The sequence below is a fragment of the Trachymyrmex septentrionalis genome, unplaced genomic scaffold (genome assembly GCF_001594115.1).
Source record: "Trachymyrmex septentrionalis isolate Tsep2-gDNA-1 unplaced genomic scaffold, Tsep1.0 scaffold40, whole genome shotgun sequence".
Taxonomy (NCBI): Eukaryota; Metazoa; Arthropoda; class Insecta; order Hymenoptera; family Formicidae; genus Trachymyrmex; species Trachymyrmex septentrionalis.
Window position 1 is genome coordinate 3,831,739 of NW_017305569.1, and position 14,898 is coordinate 3,846,636.

General features: G+C 33.8%; 1 protein-coding gene across 4 annotated transcripts in view; it reads left to right on the top strand.

Annotated features, from left to right (window-relative positions):
- Window positions 1–14,898, top strand: part of LOC108751087 (heterogeneous nuclear ribonucleoprotein 27C-like) — a 59,823-nt gene that overhangs the window by 30,051 nt on the left and 14,874 nt on the right. For 2 of the 4 annotated variants that reach the window (XM_018491041.1, XM_018491044.1), the window contains one exon: window positions 11,035–11,530. The exons of 1 other annotated variant lie outside the window; for it this stretch is intronic. In XM_018491041.1, the coding sequence (XP_018346543.1) occupies window positions 11,035–11,168 (134 nt within the window). In that variant the 3' untranslated portion in view covers window positions 11,169–11,530. Of the gene's footprint in view, window positions 1–11,034; window positions 11,531–13,666; window positions 13,864–14,898 lie in introns of those variants that run through there. One more of the 4 variants, XM_018491042.1, reaches the window with a different exon arrangement.

The following is a 14,898-nucleotide window of genomic DNA, read 5'->3' on the forward strand; positions in this document are numbered from 1 at the left end:
TTTTTTTTTTGTTTAATGAAATTAGGCGCGATATCGACGGAGTAATGTTAGTTGCAAGGATATTTTTCGTCAACCGTTGTAGAAATAAGGCTTAGATTCTATTCGACGATGTTGTTCGATCGCTTCGGATCGATATAGCATGCACAAATCGAGACTGAAACTTTTAACTTGCTTAATCTTAGGCAGTTATTCTTGTTTAATTATGAAGTTACAAATAGATGCATGTATTTCGAGTAAGGAGCTATTTTGGTAAACATGCGTAGGATAAAGTATACACGCAGAAGAATATTTGTACAAAGAATTTATCGATTTCTTTTAAGGAAGTTGGATCTGTCGCCTTTTCTATATATACAGTGATTTGATATAGTGGAGTTAGATCAGTTGCCTTCATCAATATTTGGCAAACGATTGCTATAGATAGTTCAGTTCGTCATAGATGCAGTCATTTCATTATATAAATTTTTAAGTCCGTTTCTGCAGATCCGCGTTCAAGATATTTCTTGCAACTGAGACTACTGTGGTTCGGGATAGCAGAATGAACGACGACAAATGAAAAATTTGAAGGGACAATCGGGATTGCCATTCTGTCGCAAAGACACCATTTGTTTTAGCATCTCGCGGTATTACTTGGCACGTCACATTTGCGGTCGCGTCACGTAAATCGATCTCGCGAGGAGATCGGATATAATATCCCAATCGATTTTTCAGGGTGTATTCTAAGCGAAACTCGAAAGTAAAACTCCTTTTAAAAAAATCAGTCGGAAAGTCTTAGCGACATGCAATTAATCCGTTCTCCTTAAGTAAGCCAATCTCTAAGTCACTTGGGACCCGAAAAGAAATACTTTCTTGTTTAAGTAATAGTTAATTAACGATAATTCTTAGAGATATCACGAGGCCGAGTGGGAGTATCACGTATAACACAATATTCGATTCCGTTTGGATGAATAAGTAATTAAATGCCTGGCACAATGTTTGCTTAAATAACATTGCCAATAGATCGATGTAAAGCATAAACTAGTTGTAATTCGTAACTTAACTAACAGACGAAAGAACTGACTGCGCGGCGAGGGTTTTGTAATTGTTGGATTTATATTTAATTAGATTTTGGTTACTATACAAACTTACTCGATAGAGATACGGTACTTGTAAATTTCATTCTACAATGTACAGTACGTCAAATGTACGCGATCAGATAATAATGCATCTTGCAGCTTAATAAGGGACATAACGTGAACCTATAAATTAATAGTTTATCTTTCGCATAGAAACGTCATGATTAATGTTAGATGGTACGTTCGATCAGTAACTAGATCATTATGGCAACTTAATTAAGGAATTACTACTAAAGGCTAATTAAATGACCAATTGTGATCATGCGTATCAACAGGAATGTGTCTTCTATTATCGATGATTGACAATTTATAAATTTTTAACAGCACTAATTATGATTTTCTAAAGAAAATATTACATATTTATTTATTTTTATTATAACATTTATTTTTGTTATTAAAATTTTCTTTGTTTTATATAATTGTATAGATAATTATTGGTTGGCCCGATATTAACATGGTTCGATTGATGAGCTATCAAAAAAATGTAGACAGAGTCAAATACATATGAACAACACAATGAATTTATGAACATAGATGACAAAAACATAATGAAGTTTTGGACGATAATGAAGTTTTGGAAGTACGAAAATATTGCACATTTGTGCTCTCGTGTAAGTGTAAGTAAATGTAAGTAAGGCTACACTGGAAAAAGTCTGGTTGCATTAACTGAAAAAATTAATTGAAAATAGATCAAAATTTTCTGGTTGAATCTACAATATTATGTGATTCTAGTTGAGATAACGAGAATTTCGATTGATATGATCAGAATTTAGTTTAGGATCGTTTATTTTTAATTAGAAATTTTTTTCGGTATAAAAGTACAAATTAATGTTTCTAAGCGTAAATAATTTTGTTTTATTCGAAAAATTTTAAATTTCTTTGACATTTCGAATATTTCCAAACGTTTGAAAATCTGTTTGAGTAAGAAAAATGCTTATGTCTGTGAAGATTTATATTGGCCTTACCCGCGTTGATTTTATCAATAAATTGTATGAAAACGATTAATAACGATATTATGTAATATCTGCTTGATATATTTATAATAAATAAATTTACTTTTTTAAATGTTTCAATTATTGTTAATTTTGGCTGCTAAAAATTTATACAGTTGCCGACCATTTACCTAACTCGCTATGTCGAACCTTTTGCATTTAATGAGAGTTCTCTAATATTTGTGATTCAGACGCGACGCAAATGTGACACACAAGAAATCGACACACGCACACGCACACACACACACGCACGCGCACGCGCGCACACACACACACACACACACATTGTAGACGCTTTTTAAAGTATTGCATACACGTAAAGATTTATATACAAGCGAGGAGAATTTTGTCGATTAGAAGTATCACGTTTTACCTTATATGTCAGGATGCTCGCCGTCATTTATGTCGTTTAGTAAACAAACAACGGCGAATATGCAGCTGAATTACACCGAGTATAAATAGTATTTATGAGTCTGTATGCGCGTATACTAACTAGATAACTGTTTGTTTTTAACAAGTAATATTTAATGTTTGATGTTCATCCACCCCACATTATACTTGTATGCGTAAACGTAGGAGGCAACTGTGTTAATATGATAGACAAATCTAGGATTGTTTGTCGGTGGTTGGAACGCATTTTCGGATACCATACGTTAATTTGTTTTTATTCATAGTTTGATTTATTACAGGCTTCTGGCGAGTAGAATTATAAAAAAGAAGAGTAATTTTGAATTACTGCGACAAGTATATATTCGAATAATTTTTTTTTCGTTTTTATTTTGTATTTAAAACCCAAATTATATTTGCCAGAGGAACCGCTTGAAAAATTTATCAATCAAGAGAATGGTTGGGGTTGATATCAAAACGGTTTGTACTTTCAATCCTAGGATTCAATTATCGACTACGGCGCGACAGTTATTGAATCGAGATTGAGTTCACGTTTCGCTTGTTTCAAAATTTCGGTTTCGTCAAACGAGAGACTGAATCGATCGCTCGTGAAGTCGGAACTATCGCTTTTAATTTTCGCGTTTTGTCAGCATTTGCTACAATTATTTTCGTTTAACGTATAATTTCGTCGAATAAAATACGTCCAACGACCACTGCTTTCCGTGGAGATATGAGAGCGATGGCCCTTGTATGTCGGGGTCCCCTTTGGGTATAGGGGTAGCTGGGAGAAAAGTTGTCGCGAAGCACAATTAAAAGTATAAAATAGTCAACGTATTTTATCGAGCTGAATAAAAAAAAAAAAATGGAAAATAATCGCGCGTCTGCTGTTTTTTCATGTGAGTCGCGTGCATGCGTTACTCGCGTGCTTCAGCCCGATTTGGAAATATTGCCGTGACACTTAGGCTTAGGATAAAAGCGGAAAAACAAAACCTTATTAAAAGATAAAAGAAGTGTGTCAAAGTACTACTACAATTATCACTAATTAACTATTAACTATTAATGCGTTATAGTATCATTTAAAATGAAAGATTGGAGGGAAAAGCGTGAGAAAGCGCGCGCGCGCGCAAGAGAGAGAGAGAGAGAGAGAGAGAGAGAGAGAGGGTGTGTGGTAAAAACTGTTATTAATTTCTATTTGTGGTTAATTAATTGTCATCAGTCATGGCTTTATTATTTTCTTGATAAAGTACTATATCGATAGCTTCTCGAGGCTACGAAGTAATGAGATGCGTGTGAGACAGAGCGTAGCTTAGATTAGTAAAGCGAGAATGTTTAATGTTAATTAAGATCGATATGATGGAGTGACAGTTTAATTGATGTCGTGATCCTGTAAGAATTCTGAGTGGCCGAATGCTGCATGATTGCCGGGATGCATGTGAGATGAAAACGAGCGCAGCAAAAAAACCTGGACTCGGTTAAATAGATAAATAGACGTATATAAGACGACCTGGAAAGACTGGGAATTAATTAAATTACACCCTCGGAGTAGAATTAATTAGAAAGGCTGGCTGTAAGGTGAAATGGTTCGCGTTTATTGTTACTAATAGTTAATGAGCTATCTCTAACGTCTTACGGTCTAGTTTATTCGATAAATGGACAAAAAAAAGTTGTTTACTAAACTCGTTACCTCCGCCTAAGGATGATAGCTGTTACGAAAAAATCATAAGGTTTAGCTGGATAAGGCCGAAATCGCATTAAATAATATGAGAATAGAAAGTACACACCAAAAGTGCTACAGACAGATCTCCCTTTCTTAACTCTAGTTTACGATGATAGATAAGTGCGAAGGAAATTTTCGTTTGCCCGAAATCAGCAATTCTTTTTATCAACTCGATTTTTTCTACTCGAGCGCGCGATTCTCGATATTATATCACGAATGATGATGACTTCTAAACTTTCATCTTGTGATGTCAATATAAACAAAGATTAAGATTCGCATTGATTATTGAAGCAAGCTCTAAAAATAAATTAAATCTAACAACGCGCAAAACAAAGTCGACGGCTTATTTTCGTTCTCTTTTACTATAGTTATCAGTGCGAATGTTTACTTCGTACTTTGATGACATAATGGCGGCGGACTCTTTTTAAACGTGTCTTAAAATCGCGACGGTACGACCGTTGTGTGCCCCTTTCCGGAGGGTGCGACGGCAAAAGGTGGACGGGGTGAAAGAAGAATGAATGTGAAAAACTTGGGCAAGACATTGTAGTGGTAAATCGATATAATTATTGATTAAGAGATAAGTTGTGTACAAATGTATTATAAATTAACAATTATCTCAGAGTACCTTAACGCAGAAAGGAAAAAAAGTAATTAATGAAACTTACTTGACTCGTTTTAATTATCATAAACACATATTATATATATAGAGATCCCAGTCGTCCCGCTTCTTTCGATGGGCGGGGACACGAGTGATTACGGTGCATAGGATCAATAATTAAGGTATCGATTATTGTCTAATTAATTAATTAATTAAACTCGTAACTCTCGAAATAAGGCCGTTGTAGACAAGTGTTAAAATAGGAAAAGTGAAATATTTTTAATGAAACCACAAATGCCAACTATTGTGTTCTTATGAGAATCATAATTATTCCGTAATTCTTAAGTAAAAAGAAAAAGGAAAGCGTATCTAAGTCGTTGATTATATAAGTCGTTGTAATTGAATTCTTTTGTTAGAAAGCAAGACAGGAGAAAATAAAATGGGATATGATAAATCACAGGCAGAACGAGACATACATGACTGAAATGAATGGACGTGCGCACGAAATGAATGAATATCGAATGATTGACGAAATTGCATGATAATGAATTGATTGATAGGAGCGGTGATCGAGCCACTGATAATGAACGACGAAGGAGGAATTGAATATATTCGTGTTTTTAATAGATCTGAAAAATGTACAAAGATGTATCAAAAAATTATTTAGTAGATCGATTATTGAAAATTATTTATTGATAGTGTCACACACTTTGTATTATTATTGCTAAAAAAAGAGTAAACTTTTTTGAGTAAAAAAAAAAAAACGAAATTGAGAAGTTAAACTTGTGCAAGTTTAGTCCGATATTAGTTACTATTTAAAGAAATGGTGAGAATAAATAACAGAGACGTAAGACTATACGGATAATGGGAAGAGAGGGGCTTTGGGAAGAAAGACGAATAGATTCAATTTCTTAACGAGGAGGGTGGTGTGAGAAGATCGTGCGAAAGGAGAAAAACGAGCGAAGTAGTTGCATGGTTGTGAACGATTAGGAGACGACGAGAGAGCATGTAGACGTAAATATCCGACGTTAACAACTAAATGGCAGACATACATACATACACATATTTAGAGAAATATTCATAAACACATTTTAGTAATACTGGAGCATAGATCGTACGGGGTACAAGTTGGCGAGTGACCATCGCGTACCGAGAATCAGGTTTAAGATTTGCCAAATCTTATTAAGTAAAAACCACGCGAAACAGAGTAAAGTTTATTAAGCTGCACTACGTATAGTATATGTAGGGAGTACTTGCATTAAAAGAAAAAAAAAAATCATAGCTGAAAAACCGTTAGTGTTTATTAAAACGAAGATGTGATGAAGAGTGCCGGCGCAATATTTCCAAATCGAAGCCCCTCGAACCTGCCGTTTGTCGGAAGGAATTGTCCTCCGAGTCCGTGCAAAAAGAAGAAAGGAAAAGGGAGGAAAAATAAAAAAAAAAGGAGGAAATCGTGATCACAAATCAAATGGAAGGAGACTCTCAGTCATCGCATTTCTCTTGCGATCGTCTTTGTGCCTCCATTTTTCTTTTCACTACGTATCCTTATGTCGATGAAGCGTTCTGTAGGTTCGTAGGGCACGTGCGTAATGTTAATTATCAAAATGCGACAAGAAACGATCGTCAAATAGAACTCGTCGGGACGTGTTAGTGTTCTATATGCATATAAAAAAAGGACATGGTGAGAGCGAAGGAATGGAGAATCAAGCAGAGATGAATCGACGAGTGAAAATTACGAAAGTAGTTAAAAAATAATTAACGATCGTTATCTATTTTTAGCGATGTTATCTCTAACACGATTGGTGGGGGAGAGAGAACATGGGAGATTGGCGTGGGCGAACGACAAATGAAAGAGAGGCACGAAAGGGAGGCGTTTTCGGTACACGTATCAGATTGAATTGAAGTGACGCGAATTTCTGCGTCTGTTTCACGCGAATAGCAGGGCTCTGCAATTGATGTAGCCTGCGTGGCGTGGGTGTGATGGAATCGAAGTTGGTCGAAGCGTTCCTTCGAGATTAACGAATGCACGTGCCGAAGTTTAATTAAGCTGCATTATAAATTAGAATTATACGTAACGTCAAACTATACGTAACGTCAAACTGTGTACCGCCAAATTGTTTTTCATAGAGCTATTAAATGCTAGCATTTAATGCTTGAACGATCATTTCTCAATGAAACATTTGATGCAAATTGTTCTTGACGATTTTATTTGCTCGATGGAACTAATTAGTACGAACTTCAATATAAATTATCAATATTATCATTGAATCAGTATAACATCAAAACTTGTTTACTCTTTTACTTTGATACTCTATTTTTTATATAATTTTTCTATTATAAATTCCATTGGAATATATTTTTATATGTAATTACAATTTTTTAGTAAAAAATGTATAGAAAAAAAATCACTGTTTTCATCAACCATTTCATTCAAAAGGATTTTTTAAATTAGTTTCATGTTCTTCGTGTTTTTGATTGTTACAGAACACGAAATCTCTTGAATATAATATTTTTTAGCCCAGTCATATAATAGAATATTAAAATTTGATTCTTAAGTAATGCTGCAAGTCAATACTCGTTATTGTGTTTCAATGTGCTTCCAACAGCATCTCGTGTATTTTCCATGAGATGCTGCAAATAAGTGCCATCTTACAACAAACAAAATTTTTTGAAATAAATCTAAAAAATTGTATCTGTGTTAAGAGAGTATTCGAATAGTATATGATCTTCAAATAAAGACGATCCTGCTGATTTGTGTGATATGTTGCTTTTGACATTGAAATGCTTTTTTTATTCCATGCTGTACGAAATAAAAATCGTCACGTTCCATTAAACATCTTCTTCGAGAATTTGACGTTAAATATTGGCGATGATAGTTCTATAATGGTGTGAATTGGTTTATTTGAAATTTATAGAAAACGTCTGACGTTACATCGTTACATCGATATGGTGACATTACGTATAGTACGAAACTAAATATAAACGTATAATAGAAATATCGGGAGCAAATTTATTAACTGAATAATTGATATTGATATATTCTGAGACGTAAGCAGAAGTTTGAAGCGATGAAAAGGGATGTTTACAAGTTTGACAGCGAAATCAGTTGAAATAGGCACTTTGGAAGTGAATCCTACAGATAACTGACATAGATCAGGTTCAGAGGTAAAAAAGGATCGATGAGGAAAGGATTCGAAGGATTGAAAATCGATAGATAGACGGCGATAGGCGAAAGAGGGTGAATCAAAGCTAGGCATACATATAGTCCGAGAAAAAGATATGTGCTAGAAAAACGTGTATGTTCGTTTTTTTCGGAAGAATCTTTGACGTGCCTTCGAAGGAAGGATATTAATCGATCTAACGTGTAACGATAAAAATAGGATAGTCTAAATAGAAGAGATCGACGTCGACTCGTTCCGCTGATTTCTTCTCGTTGTCCCTTTTTGTTTTTTACACATATACATGCTTGTCGACAAATGTTAAGGAACAAATAAGTTGCTCATGAATTGTTTAATAAATTTTACTTATTCACATGTAATTGATTCCATCGAGTGCAGAAATTATATATTTTCTTTGCGACATGTACTTCTCGTATTTGATGTAATTATATAGCTGTGGACGAACAAGTGAGATGTATATAACAATTTACGAGTAATTGCTTTATCATTTAATTTTTGTCGATAAACGAACACACACACACACACACACACACACACACACACGCACACACGCACGCACGCACACGCGTACACCGTTGCTTTCGTCATGTTATCTAGCTCATACGAGTACGTCATACACCATACGATCTTACTCCCTTCCCCCATTCTCGACGACACATAAAATAACAGTACTATTATGATAGTTACTGTACTATTACTACTATTATTACTATTACTACTACCATTATTACTATTACAACTACTACTTATACTATTATTACTATGATTATTCTTACTGCTATTATTATTATTCATTAAACACACAAACACACACACACATATATATATATAATATATATAAAATATGCTTAACGGTGTTTCTAGTGGATTAATTGATTAATTGATACTTAAGATATATTAATAATATTAATAATGATCATGATGAGACATATATAATATTATATATACATAAATCTATATACAACACAATATATATATAATGATATAATGATGATAAGTTGATATGCTGATTATTATGCTGATGATATAATATAGAGAAAATCATTCATAAAAATACACTGGTATAGATTATGAGAAATTATGATTAAATAGAAAATGATATTGATGAAAAAAAATTTCTTATCAATCAAACTAATCTCGATCCCTTCACTTAAATTAGAGATCGCACCTTACGTAGTTATGTGTAACTTCATGTGGTTGAGAGACTTAAAACACTGCACAGCATAAATTTTTATTTCTAGTGACGATCGTACTAGCATATTTAGAGCTATTATCGCGGGATACTGTATGTGAGTGCCAGTGATTAATTCAAATATTATCAAAAATAAATTTTTTAAAACAATTATATATAATTTAATATTATATATAATTACATGGTGCGAATACAATGTACATAGTGCGAATGATAGCGAGCATGCGAGTGCGCGAGAAAAGAGATTACATGTGTTTTTTTTAGAACTATGATTGCGATGGTGCGCACCTGTCCGTCGATCGATTCCCTTCGATCCCTCAGATCAATGCCATCGACACCATGCGTTCCATATGACTCCTTCTTTCTTTTTGCCGCTTCTGTTTTACAATTACGCATTGCGATTTCCACCGTGCATACGTGATTATATGCTCCCAATTGAAATGCAGCTACATTATACGATAGAAGAATATTTCATTAGAAAGGCAATATATTACGGATATATTTATATTTTATACATGGAATAAGAATTTTTGATGTAAAAATTGATACGTACTTTTTATGCGGAAATTATTCATGGGTCGATATCGCGACAATTTTCGTATGCACGGTGTTGCTGTCGTTAATGAGAAAACGGAATTACAGAGGTGGTCCACTGTTAGAAAATATTGATTGAATGGATTCTTTGGATTTTCATTACCGCATATATTCAGAACGTATCGGAAACGGTGGAGACAAGCTTTTTAATTAGTGCAGTGTTTTATGCGCGTCCCAACATACATATCCCGCCATGTTCTCTCGAATCTGAGGCGTGTCATCCTGTATAATAATTACTATATTGAGAGCTGTTGCACTGAAAATAACTTCTGCTTTTCTATAACGAATTCTTTTGCGTTGCAACGGAAAAGTCTCAGTTTCGAGTTGGCCTGGTATTCGACATGTCAGCACTTTCGTATATTTACTTAAAGATGGTTGAAATAAAGTATAGATTCATTTTAAAAGTTTTTAAAGTCCCTTTTTTTTGTTTCATGATTTCGTAATAGAGATTTGCATTGTTTGAATCATTAGTGTTGACATGTTCATAAATCGAAGCTTAATCTCTAAGTACATTTAATCCATTAACCCATTAACCGGGCAGGCAGTTAAAATATTTTACTGGCGTCCGTAATTTTAATATGCGTATAATTTTTATACGTTAAATATCGTATCATAAATTAGTTAAATATAGTTTCATAAATTAGTATGTAGATATAACTTACACGTATGTAGATATATACATATATATATATATATATATATATATATATATATATATACTTAAATGATGAAAAGTTCGTCCAAAAGTGCATCGTTATCAAAATGGTACATATATAATTTTCAATTAAATAAACTCAGGACTCAAATTTTTAGATAATACGATTTCTAATTTATAAGCCATTTGATATAGAGATGATTTGTGTGTATTGTAATGTACGATGCTTTTGAATTCGTATCATATTATCATATACGTAAATAATAATTTTAGATAAGACTTAGATTATTAGGCTGCAATCAACATAGAATACATTAATTATAGTATTAATATTATAAAAACGAAAACTCGGTTAAAGGGTTAAATTAGGAACTTCATGAGATCGTGCTCAACTACTTGAAGTAAGGCCATCTTCGAAGAGAAAACGCTCGTGAACCTTTATCCACCACTTTCTCTCCTCTCTAATCCTTTTCTGTCTTATATTATCCCCGACTCTTGCACGAAACTTGCTCGAGTTTCCTCCAAAGGAGTGGCACTCGAGGGAGAAACGTGTATTCCCAGAGATGAAACGAGCTCTAACGATCTTCCTTACCTTTTTTCCCCCGCAGATGTTCTCTCGATTCCCAAATTCAAAACCGTCGAAACTGGAAGTCCTACCTTCATTCCCAACGGAGACGCAGCTCCTGGTCCTCAACGGTTTTCCTTGACCCAACACACGAATTACCATCCCTATAGGCGCTAAAAGATCGTCCGACGTCATCCGAACGGCTGAGAGAAACAAGTTTTCATAAGTGCGCGAGACGGGAAAGGGCAAGAAAGGGTGCGAAAGAGTGGCAAAAAAAAAAAAAAACGAAAGAGAGTGCGAGAGGATGAGTGCAAGAATGGACTCACACAACTTCCGGCCGGAATTTCTCTTTGCGCGTATTACGTGCCGGTTGTATCTCCATAGTTTTGATTATATATTACAATGTTAATTTTATAGCGGTGACTTTAAGCTCATTTCCAGCAATTGAGATGGCGCGCAGTAAGATTACCGTGTAAGGATTAATTAATTAAATTAGTCAGAAGTAAGTGCGCTCGGTTTATACAGTAAGATTAACTAAGCCACCGTCACATATGTTAGCTGTACGATTTTCATTATTAAGCTAACATTAAATTTTATCGCTTAACCTTTAGACTGTAGTATCTTTGTAGTAAGTCTTAAGGTGTGTTCTGCTTTTTTATGGATATATATGTGTTATCTTTAATCGTGACGATGTTTCTATAATTGTCTTAAGTAATGAAACGTTAAAAGTTATAAGCCATTAAAAGATAACATGTATTTAACGCTTTTCAATTGTAAACATTAATGATAATAATGATAGTACGATGTCTATTATGATCTCCGAAAAAATTTTACTTTTATTGTTTTTTTTACATATTATTTTAATTCTTTATCTTCTAATTAAACGAAAGGATCAAATATCACGATTATAAATTATTAATTAAACAGACTGTTAATTATTTATATCGCTGAATTAATTTCAGAAAGGAACGCTTTTTTTGACTCGATATTTGATCGAGATATTTTTCCAAACGCGAAAACGTTTTTTATACGAACAAGATATATTGAATTGGAAAGCGTTAAAGAGAAATTGATAAATCGCGTGAACGTTCCGGTTTTATTCCTGCGCCTTGCCGTGAACAGATGTAAAGTTGGTGCGAACGAGCTGACCCGTTTTTCAGGCGTCCCTTTTTGCAAATTAGTCACGTACTCGTCGCGATCCGAAACTCGTCCGGAGGTCCTAAAAGCCACCGCTATGATGCACGCTCGGATCTCTCGGATACGGAAAGAAGATGTCTGAAACCTCTTTCGAGATCTATATAGGTCGGTGATATTGATTCAGTCCGTTTGCTCTCGACTTTTCAAATTACCTTCCGCAAAACTCCATTTATCCAATCACCCATCCATCCACCCATTCTTCCATCCATCCATCAATTTGTTTATTTATCTATCTATCCATTTACCCATCCATTCTGCGCCTCAGATCGTTTCAGAAGCGAGACATATATTCTCTGATTCTACCTGTAGTACCTTCAGATCGTTTCCTGTCCAGATTTCATTTTTGCTTGCTCCAAATATTTTTTGTTTCTTCTCTTTGTTCTTATTTTATTTTGTTCATGTTACTATTTTTATATATCTGATATATTATTGCAGAAGAGAATTAATTAAATATTTATAAATCCAAGCGATCTAAAAGAAGACATTATTAATTTACTTGTTTTCTCTTAGTATTTTTTTTTCTGTTTGAACATATAATTTTTTTAAAATAAAATCTATTATAAAATTGTGATTGGGAATCTGTAGCGATTAACTTGTACAAAAATTAAATATGAATTTGCATAACGTAATATTTTCTCGTAGTGTTTTATTCATTTTATTCACATATCGTGGATCATACTTTTTAGATATTTTTACAATTATTCATCTTTTAGTAATTCATTTTTTAGTAATATTGATTTCTTAAATTAATTCAATCAAGGCCGTCTTTATAATTGCAAATGCTATTGATAATAATAAAAAAAAATTGAAGTTGTAATTATTATTTTATTAAATTAGCAATTATATAATTTCATAAAAATATTCATTATCGATTAGATTTGGAGTTTGTGAAAAGTTTAGCATCTTCATTCCCTGTTATAACTTTTTTTTTTTACGTTATTCCTAATAATCTTAACTCTTTGCAATCCTATATCACGTTCAAAATATTATTGTACCTCTAAGTTGTTACGATCCCTTATTGCTAATATCTCTTATTATGTATCCATTATGTATCCTCTTATTATGTATCCACAGAGTTTTAACAACTTGGAATTATTGCATGAATATCACATCTTTTTATTTGAATTAAATGTAATAAATTTCGAATACATGCACATTAATAAATTATTAAAATTATTATTAATAATTTAGTAATGCTTAAATTTTGTCAGATTTTTATCAATGGCCAATGCATCTCCGAAGAAAACGCAGTGGTGATAGCATTATTAAAATCTTACCATTTTTGATCATCTGTTGATTTGGATTGCAAAAAATTAAGCTTCCTCCGTTTCTCACATGTTTAGATCTTTCATCGAGGATCAGTCTCTTGAGTTGTAGAGTAACGCGAGTCACTGCTCTATGTTACCACCTTCTCCGATTACGTCCTCTTGCCACGTCCTGGCACATAGTACTATGTTCTTTTGTGCGATTCTATACAGGCGCCAGATATGGATCGAGCGTTCCTGCTGCGCCAGGAACTGACAACTATGGTGGTGGGCCCCAAAGGGGTTACACAGGATCTACGTCGAACAGCAACAATTATCATCCTTATCGTCGCTAAAGGGAATAAGACAGAAACCGGTCTCGACTTCGGTTTGAGATCCTTCCTCTTTTTTGTTGCTAATGTACACATTCGTATGTATACTTATTGCAAGGCAGTTTATATCGGTAACGGAGAACATACTTGCTCTATTTTACTTTAAAGCCCATGGCACATACAAAAATGTAAGGCCGTAAAACATAATCAGTAAGCGAATTGCCCAATCACGATAGAGACCGTAAGGCCAGTAGCGAAACCAATCTTATGATTTCCTTACTGATTATGTCTTACGGCCTTACGTTTTTCTATGTGCTCTCGGCTTAAGTCTGCGTTGGAGACATACATGAAGAAAAAGAAATCGGCGTATGATTACTTCGTGGGATGTGCAAGAAATGCGCAAACAATCGAAGAAGAGGCAATGTTGTTGCTCGCAAATTTGCTCGACTTTTATAGATGTATACAACAGAGAAAGAGAAAAACTGCGAAACCCGCGACGAAAAGCTAAAACATTATAGCGAATCAAGCAAGTGTCGAGTAGATTTAAGACGACACTTCATTGATTGGTGTCACTCGCGAGGTCGTACGTCGGAGATACTTTTATGTACGTACAACAAACTCCGATTTAAAGTTGAAATCGATTTTAGACCACTTGACTTTTCGTCCTGAATTTCGTGCACTTAAAATGCATCGTTCGAGTTTTTGAATAAAGTCAAGAGACTGCTTTTACAATTGAGATTCGACATCATAATTACTATTGGTTAATTTCTAAAAGTTTCTAATTTTATATTTTGGATAACTATAAAAGATTATATATATATATTATACATATTAAATGTAATGATATATAATAATATATGGTATATATTATATGCACAGATAATTGACGATAACTTTTCTACAAAAAGTTCAATTTTTCTCTGTAGAGAGTAACATTTAAATTTAAACATGTGCGATGCATTTATTGATGAATAACTCGTGAGAACTCATCAATGATCTGTCATTAATAAATTTTTGGCAGGTTTAAACGTACAAAACTCTTACAGCGATTGACTTGTGCAGCTTCATATTTTTTTTTTCCATCACTTTGAAACTCATATACGTTTGCATGTTCTGCGTGTTCAGATTAAACGG